The following is a 12,525-nucleotide window of genomic DNA, read 5'->3' on the forward strand; positions in this document are numbered from 1 at the left end:
TACTTTAAAATGATAAAATATAATGTCTAGAAATGGATATGATTTGACCTTCAACGTGTATTGCAGTTCCCACTGCGCATTAGGAGTGGTGAATGTTAGGTGCAAGTCCACAAACAAGTACACAATTATTGAACAAGTCTAAAAGGCTTTAAAACTCTTCCAAAACTCCGTCTCGAATCTCTCGATCGTGTCCTTGTCAATCTCCTACTCCGATAATAACCCTTACCCACTAAACCAGTACACCATTTGCAAGTAGGCAGAATCCATGCCTAAAGAATAACAAAATATCAAAAAAGAACCTGTTCTGCATAAAATATTAATCGCAAGAAGAATTGTTTACCACATCTCTAGGAAAAAAAACAGCAACAGTTCTTCCACTGGAATTGCACATCTCACCTTCTACAAACTGGTTTTAAAGGTATCTTCCACCAATAACCAGTATACTTCTGATGTCACTGACGTGTAAATGACCCTAATACGTGGGAATAGAACTACTTTTCAATCCCAACTTTGTGTTTGCCTCAGGAAAATAAAATTAAAACATATGAAAACTCCGTTTTGTGCTATGGGCTTCAGGAAAAGAACTAATTTCACATGTAGACTATAGCACAGGATATAAATTGAGGACCCCATATGCAAATGAGCTCTAGGCACCTTAACAACAGCTAGAAAAAGCTGAGAAGCTTGCCCCGCAAAGGAGAGAAACTCAAATCCATCATGAAACTGCACTAAGTTAGTTTCTTTACCAGCTCCGGGCATTGGAAAGGAAAACAACAAATTAAATGATGCACAATCTCCATCTGTTGCCAAAAGCACATGTTTTCAAACTCTATGTAACCGAGACCATAACACACAAGTCAAGTTCACTACAACTACGTCCAAATATTTTACCACCTAAATGAATAGAATTACATGTGTATGCTAGGAATTTTAAAATTAAATCAGAAAAATACTTTCACGGACAAAGGATTCAGAATTTCAGTGGTTGTATATGGTTGCCTTGATTTATAAATATATAGAAAAAATTCCAGCCCACCAATTGTTCCCAATGTCTTTATCTCACAAAAAGGAAAATAAATAATCAAAATTGTGGGTGTGAGAGAGAGACAGAGACAGAGACAGAGAGAGAAATAGAGAAGGAAAATGAATGATCAGTTATTGGTCGATTGTATAAACTGCAATATAAAGCTTATCTGTTGATTCTAATTGTAATATTCATGGTACATATTATCAAAAGTGAACTTTATACCATAGTGCACCTTTATAACTCATGCATGGCAGATTGAAGAATTAGTGAAACAAAGCTAAGGTTCCAAGGTTCTTAAGTAAAGCCTAAGAGCTTACAAATGCAGGACAGCAACATACCATCTTATCATATTTTCAACGAGGTTACTTTCTGTTAACTATAGACAATTTTCCTATTCCAATGCCATTTTAGATCCAATAGGCAATTCAGTTATACCTCTTACCACATGGCAAAAGGTAGCCGGTTGCAATACTCTTACAAAGGCCTCAAAAGAGGATAATCTTCAAGGAGTTCCCGCTCTGAAAGAGTGTCATTTTCATTCTGAGGGGTCCACAGTACCTCAACTGCCTGCATGAAAACAGAAGACATCAGGCACAAAAAATAAAAACTCTGTAAGTAATGATCATAACAATGTTCACATTCTTACTAATATTTTGCTTGAGGGAATGGATCCAAGCTTTTGCAAGGCTTCTTTCAAGTCCCCACTGCCATTGATGGTGGGCAGCTTATGGACTCCTTCAGCAGCCACCAATATTGTTATCTGACTTACAAAAATCTCAAAACGTCAGGGAAATCGGGAAAAATATTATCTACATTTTTCTTTCCAATCACTTCATACAACAGGCATTAAATTATTGAGATGAAATAAATGCATCAAAAGAGCATAGCACGCCTTTACTTCCATAAGATTGCAACTTGCCATATGAGAGTAAATGACCAATACCACATCTAGGTTCATTTCTTATGAGTCTATAAGAGGTCCTAGGAGCACCTTTGGTTGAGAAGTAGAGACAAACCTGTTTTGTGGTCTCAGATTTATGGGTCAAGCAACCTATAACATTTATTATCAAAAGCTGTCAAGGAGGAGGTATTTCTTATCAAAAGGGTCTGGTAGAATTTGAGTAGTGGAAACATCAACAAAATTAAAAAGAGTAAAAGAAATGGTGGAACCTTCCCTTCAGATTCTTTGTAAATGACGAACTAAGGGTTTGTAAGACTCTACACCATCTATGATCTTCTAACATCTCAACAGGAAAGACAAAAGTGGTTGCTATCAGCCAGAAGTAAATCTATACTTAATTGGGTCAGTTCAATGGGGTCTTTGGTCTGGCTTTTGAATGTCAATAAAGTATGCACCAAACTAGATCCATTTGGTGCTATTACAACGGTCACCGACCATTAAAACTTCATCACACCACAAAAGACTTTGAGATCTAACTACAAAAACGCAAGCCTGCAACATTCTTTTCAGAAAGTAATATACAAAGTCGTTCTAATACTCTTTTAAAATCCAAATTTTAGCAAATGATAAAATTTCAGTAACAATGTTTCTGCATATTCAAATTGAGATAGGAATTACGCTCAGGTGAGCCTTTTTCATTTAAGGTTATTTCTTACTTTTAGGTTTTCTTTCTACACCAAAAAGTTAATCATATAAATAAATGCAAGAAAAATCCCTTCACATTATCAGAGAACTGAAACCCACCAAGATTGATTTGGTTCTACCTCGGTGACACACCACTCTTACATGAACGGGCGTTGTACCACTAGCTTTCTATTCTAAGACAGATCGCATCTAAGTTTACCGCTCTCATGGGCATTATATCTATCTGACTCAACTCCCACTGGATCCCCCAACTCCTCTTTTGAGAAGGGGAGAGAGAGCCAATCATTTGAGCAAACCACATAGATTACAATGATCATGCTTGCATGGAAGTTTCGAGTTTCCAGACTTGTTCTCGATATGAGTGGATAAGAAATGTTCAGTTGCGTCTTAGTTTGGAGTATACGGTGAAGGACCTCTGCACTGGAATATTACAGTTCTAAAATCTTTAAAAGAGATAATCAACCAGTTCACATTTCCCTGGAGCTACTGCACTCTACTCTCCCTACAGGTCGAGGGAAAGATAAAACATTCTAGAGGCCTTCTAATAATAGAATGCTTAAGTATCGTTCTCTCTATAAGGCTGTTTAGCAATTGATTTTTCATCAAAGAATATTTGGAGCGCAGAAGTGCCGAGAACAGTATCATTCTTTGGACAGACAACTGTTTTTGGTAAAAAATTGACAATTAAGAATTTGGGAAAAGGGAGAAAATTGTTGTGATTAAAATGTTGTCATATGGCCAGAGCAACTTAGCTGTTTGAGATAAATTTATTTGTGGTGCATTGAGTGATGCATCAGACTGACAGAAGTGTTTGCACGGAAGATTTCCATGTCAGCAGAAGAACACCCAAACAGCCCATGTCAACCCATAAATGAAGTGTTGACATACATTTTAACAAATCCATCCTAAAGTTGACCTTACCACAATGTACTCGTTGCTGAATCCATTATATCTCTGATTGCCTGTGCTTTGCTTTTTAATGTTGTTCACATTGATGAGTGTTTCTTCATCAAACTTCCCCCGTTCTTCAATAGAAAGCTGATTGAACCGTTTCTCACCATCCTCCATGCTCTTCTTTAAATCCACCTGCAAGAATGGCACAAGTTATTCATTTCTGAAATCTAATCAAACTAAGTTCTCAATTTTTTTTAAAGAAGCCAAATATATTCCAGAAAGGACTATATTCCAGAAAGAATTATGATTAATCCAAAATGATAAGATGAAATTGATAAATTGCAACTTCTTACATATGTAAATCTGGAGGAGACTAATTTAAGTTAATCGGTCAAGAGCTCTAAAAAATTACCGTTGTCCTTGAGTGGTGTTGTTTACAAAAGTGAGATGCCAACCAATTTTGTGCAAATAGTTCAAGTTTCAACCTCAAGTGGATGGAAAGCAGGGTATCAACTAGTATGTTACTGACAAAAACAAGGTTGCCATGTGTGATTATAACATGCATGTGTGCAATGCACCTCTCAACCCCTTCTTTCTCTCTTCTCTCTTGAACAACATTGATCCAAAATTAAATTTTATAGTTCAGTAGATCAAGATCTTTGGGGAGATGGCATTCAACTTACAAATGAATAACCTGAGATACAATAATCAGGATGCCGAAGCAAAGCTAGCGTCGTCTCTGCATCAAAAAGATAAATTAGTCAGAATCTAAGATAATTAACCATAAAAATAACAAGAAACCCTTAGTTTGTCATGTTGCATATGACAAGTTTTAGGTGAAGAAATTTATTAAAGCCAAAATTAGGACCAATGTATGTGCTGTAATAAAAAAATGTCAGTCCTGTGTTCAATAAGAAATGAGATGCGCTAATGATATGACAATTGCCAACAACGTAAGAAGCAATATAAGAGATGTACATCATTCATGCTTGCTGCAAAATCAAGTATCGCAGGGGATTTTAAGAATGATTAGCAAATCACTCCCAAATCTGATCAAGTCAACATATGGTGATGACCACTTCAGAATCATAAGGAAGATTTTCATGATTTTGATGCCTTTTGGAAAATTCCTTATGAACATACTACTGTGAATCAATATAAAATAATGTCATTTTTTGCAAGAACACAGCATCACCAAGACAAGTGTGTATATGTGCATGCGCACGTAAAATTTTCTAAAGACGCAAGCTATGTCTCTACAGCACTCAAATCTCGTGACTTTTTTCTTTAATTTACAAACTCCAATCATTCCAACACTTTTAGTCTCAAATGTAATTTGTTTCAATGATTTTTTTCTACGAGTTTACCTCAATTTCTTTTCTCTCTGTTCAATGGCATTGAACTCCATGATTCTAGATATCATCTTACCTACACCTTGAAGCTTATAATTTGCCTTAAAGGAACAGTAAAACATTCTCCATCAGCTCACTTCTGAGTAGGATTAGAATTTTCTCTACCTCTCCCCCCCCCCCCATAAAAAAGGAAATTTAACACATGCACCCTGAAGGTTTACAGAAACCTTCACTTACAATCCTAATTTTATGGGAGTGAAAGCCCCATTTTGGCCACAACTCAATGGAGGCTACAATTACATAATCAGAGAAAATGATAAACGGACTATACACATGATAACCAACATTATAGCCAGTAAAGTTCATTTAGACAATTTTTTAGGAATCAATCATCATAATTAATTTGCATAAGAAAACTCAAATCCGCTAGATATCTGATTAAGGAATAAGAAATTTTTTGTTAAGTAAATAAGAAATGAACCACAGATCAGGCGAAGGATAAAAGTCCTATAAAAGAAGAATAAAGATATTTATTTAGAAGCTCCACCTGTCAATACATAGCTCAAACCCTCAAAGCTAGATGTATCTGCAGTTTCAGCAATCCGATTAAGATCTCTTTGAAGGGACCGCCCCATGCCCAATAATCCGACCTAAAAATAGACACTAATGAAATCAACCTTTTTTTCATGGGTACACTAATGGAAATAAATACAGAATAACTGTTTCCTGAAATTCAAGAAAGATATTAAAAAGTGCATCAGAACTCAATTCAAGAAAAGGACGTTCTCAGCATGAAATGATTGACATCATTGAACTACTTCTTAAGCAACCAAATGAACTGACTTTCTAAAAAATCCAATTAAACAGAATGCTGGCGTACTTGTAAAATGTAAAAATTCCAATCTTTAATCTACATCCATTAATTTTAGGCATTTCCCAATTGTCCAGTACTGGATCCCACAGCGGCAAAAACATTTCATTATAAAATATCGTGGTCAATTTTCTTCTAATTAATCAAACATTAGAGTACGCTGAATATAGTAACTTCAGAAACTCTCCAAGCCATTCAATTCTCCATAAAATTCATACAAGACTACACTCATGAAAAGACCACTTTCGGAGTCCAAAATGCCGCTTCATTGAACAGAAAACAGTCACAGTTTAAATGAATCAGACACGTAAAAACCCCAAAACAAAATCCGACTTACGCCGAACCACCCTAGCATCACAAACATGAAGGTACAAAGTACCTGCCCCCTTGTCACTAGTATATTTAACCGCTGGTATTGAACGTCAATGATTCCGACAGGATTTCAAGGACCATTCTAATAAGGCCAATAATTATTCTGGGCAAAAGGACTTCTCTGACAAAAAAATCTGTCATCGGACAACCACTTTATATAAACGTTCTCACTAATATTGGAATCATCAAATTACTCAAATTGAGTCAAAGCCATTGCTTATAAGAGAAAACATCGAATTTCTACAATACCTGAAGCTTGAGCACGCTCGTTTTCTCGGTAGCAGTAAGAACACCACCCTCCGACCGATCCGAAAGAAACCCCGAAACCAAAACAAACGCCGCAAAACCCATCAAAATAAAAAAGAAACTCGACCCGGCTCCGAGTCCAAATCCAACAGCTGGCCCCACGTAAAACCCGCCACCGCTAAACCCGAATGGTGAAGGCGCGTAATATGGCACCGAATAAGAAAACCCCGGGCTCGACGTCCTCGGCACTGAGTAACTCCTCGACGAAGAAGACGATGAGGACTGCGAGGAAAACGACCTCCCACCCATTCTGCCTCCCGAGGCGGCCAAAGCCGAATTGGGGTCATACATCAACAACAACCCCAACAACACAGCGGCAATCGCCGGTTTTCTCAATGCCTTTATGGCGTTATATACAGTATTGGAAACAATCTCAAAGGGGTTCATGCAGTTTTCATCATTAATCGACCCATACTGATCAAATCCCGGGTCTGCTAAATGCTTCTTCTTCGCGTGGAAGAAGCATTTAACGCCGAATTTAGCGGGGCCTTGAAACTTTACATTCAGGATTCCGCTGCTAGATTTAATCCGTCTGGTGAAGGAGTTATGGTTGGCGAGGACTAGACGAGGAGGGGAGAGACGAATTGGGAAATTTTGCTTCCATTTCAATGGGGGCGCTTCAAGTAAAGAAGCAGTGGCCATGGAATTCAGTGACGATCGGGATTATGGGTTTTGGAGAGGTGGGAGAGAGAGAGAATGGAGTTAGATATTTTCGGGTTCTGGTGAGGAAGAGAGTGTGATAGGGGTGGTGGAAATCTGGGTGATTCTAAAATGGACGAGCTATGGCCACGGAGGCGTGGCCCATCTCATCTGAAACAGAGTCGTTTTCGGGGAGACCGGTGGGGGAGGGCGGGTTTATTTCTACGTGGCTCTCACTGTGGTTCGTATACGTGGCATCACTGTAATGAGAAAAGAAATGATAGAGCCATTTAAAAATGAAAAATTGTATACATATTTTGTACTGAATTTTTATTTATTTATTTTATTTAGATTAGAAAATATTTTTTAATAATTTTGTAATTTTTTTATTTTTAAAAATTTTTAAAGGGGTTTAAAAAATATCAAAAATAATAATAATTTATAATATTTGGTACCAAATTTTTTGTATAAGTAGCAGTACTCGACTGTAATATGGGATGAAGAAAATTCTCCAAAATGTTTTTCGAAGAATTTAATTTTTTTTAATTACATTTGTTAGTAGAATTTAGTCACTATGTTGAGGACATTGCAAAATTTGACAAATTACAACAAAATGCTAAAAATTAAATATTTTATAAATGAGTAATGCTTTTTTTTTTTTATACATAACCGATTACATTTAGTAAATGGTCAATGTCAAATATAGAAACATATACCCAGTAGCGACATAAAAATAAAAATACAAAGTATCACTCTTAAATATTACTTATCGACATCCAAGAACACCCTATTCAAAATCACAGCAGGGCATCTTGCCACCATTGTGTTATATCTACAACATTATAAGCATATATTGTTAGAGAAATTCTATTTACAGTCTTTAAATAGGGACTGCATGTATAGGCATATTATTAAATGAGAGAAAATATCATTTTATGAGGAATAATTTTGTAATTTTAAAAAATTTTAAAATTAAAATAGCCTAAACTTGCATTGCAGTCCCTAAATGAAGACTGTACCTAACATTGCTCATCTTGTTAACATGTGTGCAACTTTATTATCCTATCTATCAACATGAGAGATCTCAAAGTCGTTAAAATAAGTAAGAAGATACTGAATTTCCTGAATTAGAGGTCCCTATGCAGAAAATGAAAGTGCACTAGACTGAACAGTTTCAATTACATTCAACGAATCTCCTTCCAAGATGAGACCAGAAATACCCAACTAAAATATCATTTGTAACTCTCTCAATGCCGCCAAAACTTCAGTATCATCCACATAAAAAACACTCAATTTCTTCATACTCAACGCCCATTATGATCACGTAGAACAATACCAATCCTAGTAGTACTTGTATTCCTAAACAAAGTCCATCAAAATTTAACTTCACTAATTCATGTGGTGGGGGCTGCCAAGAAATAATTTTCTCCTTTCTAACAATCAGATGGGAGTTTTTAATAGCATTGAAACTGTGCAAACATAGATTCCAATTCCTTACACAATAACTTTGGGAATTTAAAATAGCTCATGGTGTATGTTAGTAGAGTTTGAGCAAAAGCCTTGATTAAGATTTCTCTTCCAGCTTGTGAGAGGAGTTTCTCTTTCCAACCCTCCAATTTATGTCATACCTTCGACTTCAACTCTTGAAAAGTTAGAGACCTGTCATGCTCAACAAAAGAAGGTAATCACAAATATCTATCATAATGTGAATAGAACCACATTCCACAGTGCTTTAATAGCATTTGCATCATCCTATCCCACATTTCTATTAAGTAATAACTTAGTTTTATCAAAATTGAACTATTATCCAAAAGCATCCCCACAAATCTGTAACAAATGCCTCATAACAGAATTTTCAGCCATAGTTACCCGACAAAACAATAAAATGTCATCAACAAAAAATAGATGGCTAGTTAGCAGCGCACCATTACACACTTTTAGCCTTCTTATCAATCGTTGATGCTTAGCATCTTGAATAAGAGTTTATAGCCCCTCAGCACACAACGCAAAAATATAAGGGGATAATGGATCACCTTGACGTATACCTCGTGTGCGAAATATTGGTGAGCATAGTATACCATTAAGTAATAGCCTATATGAAACAGATTTTACACATGATAAAACCAAAGCAACCCAATTAGAATCAAAATCCAACCTTATCAACACTTGTTCAAGAACTACTCATATCATAAGCTTTGCTCATATTCAATTTAATAGACATAACACCCCTCCGACTCCTTCTTCTCTTTCTGATGGAATGTACAGTCTTATATGCAAATAAAACATTATCCGTAATAAGCCTTTCTGGAACAAAAGCAGATTGATTAGGAGAAATAACCTTCGGTAATATAATCTTCAACCTATCAAATCTCTCCTGAATATTTGCCTCACCATCTCTCATGTTAGACCAGGTAAAAAAAGGACCATCAATAGCAAAGCTTTTAAAACTGCAAGTATCCAATACTTCAGGAAAATCCTGCATTTGGCATTCAAAATGAATCATGCCTCCTATTTCTCAAAATTAGAAATCAACTCATTAAAGTCTCCAAAATATAACCAAGGATGTTGTACAGAAACTGATATAAATTTCACTAGATTCCATACGTCCTTTTTGTGCCCTACATATAGATGTTCATACACCGCTGTCATCCACCACTTACAAGCAATCCTCACATCAGAAATCCATGCATCAAAGTGATATTTTGAAAACATTATAATTTTCAAATTAATATCCCTTTGCCAATACAGACCAATGCCCCACTCCGTCCTTCACAATTCACAGCTAAGCAACCCCAAAATCCCATTAAAAATTTTAAAGTCTTCATTTCTTTAACAGGTAATTTAGTTTCCTTCACAAACATGATATCGAGATCTTCTCTTCATGCAATATCACGAAGAACACAATCTCCCCATGGGTTCCAAAGCCCACAAAAGTTCCAACATATAATTTTCATGGTGACAGGCAGGGCTAAAAATCAGCCTCCGCCGATAACATAAGAATATTCACCAGATCATCATCTTCAAAGGCTCTAAGCTTCTTGGAATCAATTAGTTCACTATCACCCATAGAATTGACCAACTCATTCAAACGTTAGAATGGACCATAAAGGAACACTTACTTTGAACAATTTCGTTAGCCAAATTCTTGTTGTGATGCAGAGGACACTTCTCTACAACTGAAACATGCAGTTTCACAGGAGGCACTTCCTTCTTCCCAATTGGCTTGAATGAAAATGTCGTAAACTTGTGGGAAGGTGACGGTGAAAGAGAACCTTGACACTCAGAAGCCCTACTCTTATCCGTAACGGGTGTATGCAATACGAATTAAATTTTTGAAGGCCAAACCCATCTCTTATTTGGTTATCATCTGACCTTATAACTTGTTGGCCCATGTCCAAAACGTTCTTCCCTATTTGCATAGACCCAGGCCCACCACATCCCACCACTCGGTCGCCCATATCCGAACCACGCCTCCCTGATAACTATACATTCAAATCCGGTGTGCAATTGTCTAAGAGAACTACTACTAACTGGAAGAATAATTGCCATCAGCATCCTAAGTGAAACCACACTGTGGAATATTAATCCGAGACTGACACCCTTATATCCAGTAAGATTTGCATCTTAAACAGGCTCTCGATTATATTATATTCCCCTGTTTTTCATTGCACCTCCTTCCACATGTAGCCAAGGGCCAAATGGAAAACCTTCCTCTTCAAACTGAGTTATGTGGGTGACCTATAGTGTAAAATCATGATCAACATGCCCAAGAAGTCCACAATAATAGCATAAATTTGGTAATTTTTAATACTTAAATTGAACACATACTACATTTGAGTTTCCCAAACACAAACGTTTAATTCTAGGTAGAGGCTTGCGAATATCCAACTTCACACAAACCCTAAAAAATTCACCCCAGGCAAATGAATTTTCAAGGATATCAACATCCTCTACTTCCCCAATCGAATTGCCAATATGTCTAACAATTGAGTTATTCATACAATTTAAAGGCAAATCATAAAGTCTAATCCAAAAGGAAGCATAATCCAGACATATTTCAAAACTTTGACAATTTCCATCATAATCCTGCATCAGCACAAGATTTTTGTCAAAAAACCATGGATCATTACAAAGGAATTTATCCCATCGTTCTGTGAACTGGGCAAGAAAAACGCCATTATTGAGATTTAAAAAAAGAACCTTCACCCCTTTTGAATTCCACACTGCTTTCATCATGCATTTGAATGCTTCCTTATTAACAAATTTACTAGATAAGAGTTTAAACAACAAACTACAATCAACCTGCACCGAAGCCAATCCAAAAGTGGGTTCATGAATCACAAGTTTTGCATTTTCTAGCTGAAACAAATGGAACTTTTCGAGACGCCGAGAAAAATCATCAGCCATGATCCCAGCAACAGTCTACACGCCGAATGAAGAAAAACACAAATGCTTTCTCCACACAGCAAGAAAAAATATCAAAAGGCTAATCTTCATAGCAAGAAGAAAGGAAAACTTGTAATTAACAAGAAGAAGACCCTCAAGTGATTTATTTGTCCATAATCACCATACTCGTCGGAGCAATCATTGAGATATTTATAAAACGACAAAGATTCTTGCGGGGAGGGAAATAGAGAGAATATTTTGGGGAGGAATGGAATAAACGAGTAATGATACATATAGTTTTAAGGTGTTTGCAAAACTTGCTCATTCTTAAAAAAATTGCACTACTACTGCTCCGATGACCCTTTTGACGTGGAACAGACATGTGGTGCCATGTATGTTTTAATTACAAAATAAAAACATATTCAAAACAAAAAGGCTTTCGAAAATACAAAAAGAAGAAGATTGGAATATTAGGTTCCCTTTACCACTTTTGTTAGGGGTGTAACAAGTCCAGTTCGGTCCAATTTTGTGCATATTTTAGAACTGAATTGATATACACATATTTTGAGAATTAAAGAAGCGATACTGGACCGATTCACCCCCGAAAACTGGTACTTCCAGTTTTACTGGTTTCAATCCGGGACCTAGCAAGGTTAGGCGTTTACGAAGTCAAGCTTGTAACAACAAATATGGGTGGCAAATCGTGTTTTCGGGTTCTGTTCATGTTGTGTCAAGTTATAAATATTCGATTATATAGGTCAACTTGAAATCATTCCATTCAACTAAACGTGTCAAACTTTCAAATCGTAACCCAACCCATTTAAATAACGGGTCGTGTCGTGTCACCCATTTTAATCTGTGTAATAATTAATTAGAAATAGGTCAACACGACACGACTCATTTAAATCTGTTTCATGTAAATTGGTTGAACTAGCACACATAACCTATTTGACCTTATTAACATAATTTCACATAAAAGTTAAAATCTATATTTATTAGTAGCCACAATATCTTACAAAAAATAAGACTACCTACTAACAAAAAATATCAATATTTTTCAAATTTTTACATA

At 36.2% G+C, this 12,525-nt stretch overlaps 1 protein-coding gene across 3 annotated transcripts; it reads right to left on the minus strand.

Moving 5' to 3' along the window:
- Positions 1-7,250, minus strand: LOC108979483. 3 transcript variants are annotated; one of them, XM_035695562.1, is made up of 7 exons: positions 6,372-7,250; positions 5,427-5,529; positions 4,211-4,266; positions 3,555-3,719; positions 1,674-1,787; positions 1,463-1,594; positions 1-269 (listed from the first exon to the last, which is right to left on the minus strand). In XM_035695562.1, exons 1-6 carry the CDS (start codon positions 7,068-7,070, stop codon positions 1,502-1,504), a joined length of 1,230 nt encoding a protein of 409 aa, XP_035551455.1. In that variant the 5' UTR covers positions 7,071-7,250; the 3' UTR covers positions 1-269; positions 1,463-1,501. The 3 variants fall into 3 exon arrangements, with proteins under 3 accessions (XP_035551455.1, XP_035551456.1, XP_018805708.1); XM_035695563.1 differs by lacking the exon at positions 1-269 and adding an exon at positions 318-800; XM_018950163.2 differs by lacking the exon at positions 1-269 and having other exon boundaries at positions 1,145-1,594.
- Positions 7,251-12,525: the final 5,275 nt, after the last annotated feature.

This window comes from Juglans regia, chromosome 11 (assembly GCF_001411555.2).
Source record: "Juglans regia cultivar Chandler chromosome 11, Walnut 2.0, whole genome shotgun sequence".
In the NCBI taxonomy this organism is placed as follows: domain Eukaryota; kingdom Viridiplantae; phylum Streptophyta; class Magnoliopsida; order Fagales; family Juglandaceae; genus Juglans; species Juglans regia.

Bases quoted from the DNA above. Each gene is read 5' to 3' on its own strand.
- LOC108979483 (XM_035695562.1), bottom strand. From the start codon at position 7,070: ATGGCCACTGCTTCTTTACTTGAAGCGCCCCCATTGAAATGGAAGCAA. The intron at 5,530-6,371 runs GTATTGTAGAAA...GTCTATTTTTAG, and splicing joins CGAGCGTGCTCAAGCTTCAG to GTCGGATTATTGGGCATGGG. The intron at 1,595-1,673 runs GTAAGAATGTGA...GTTTTCATGCAG, and splicing joins TTCCCTCAAGCAAAATATTA to GCAGTTGAGGTACTGTGGAC.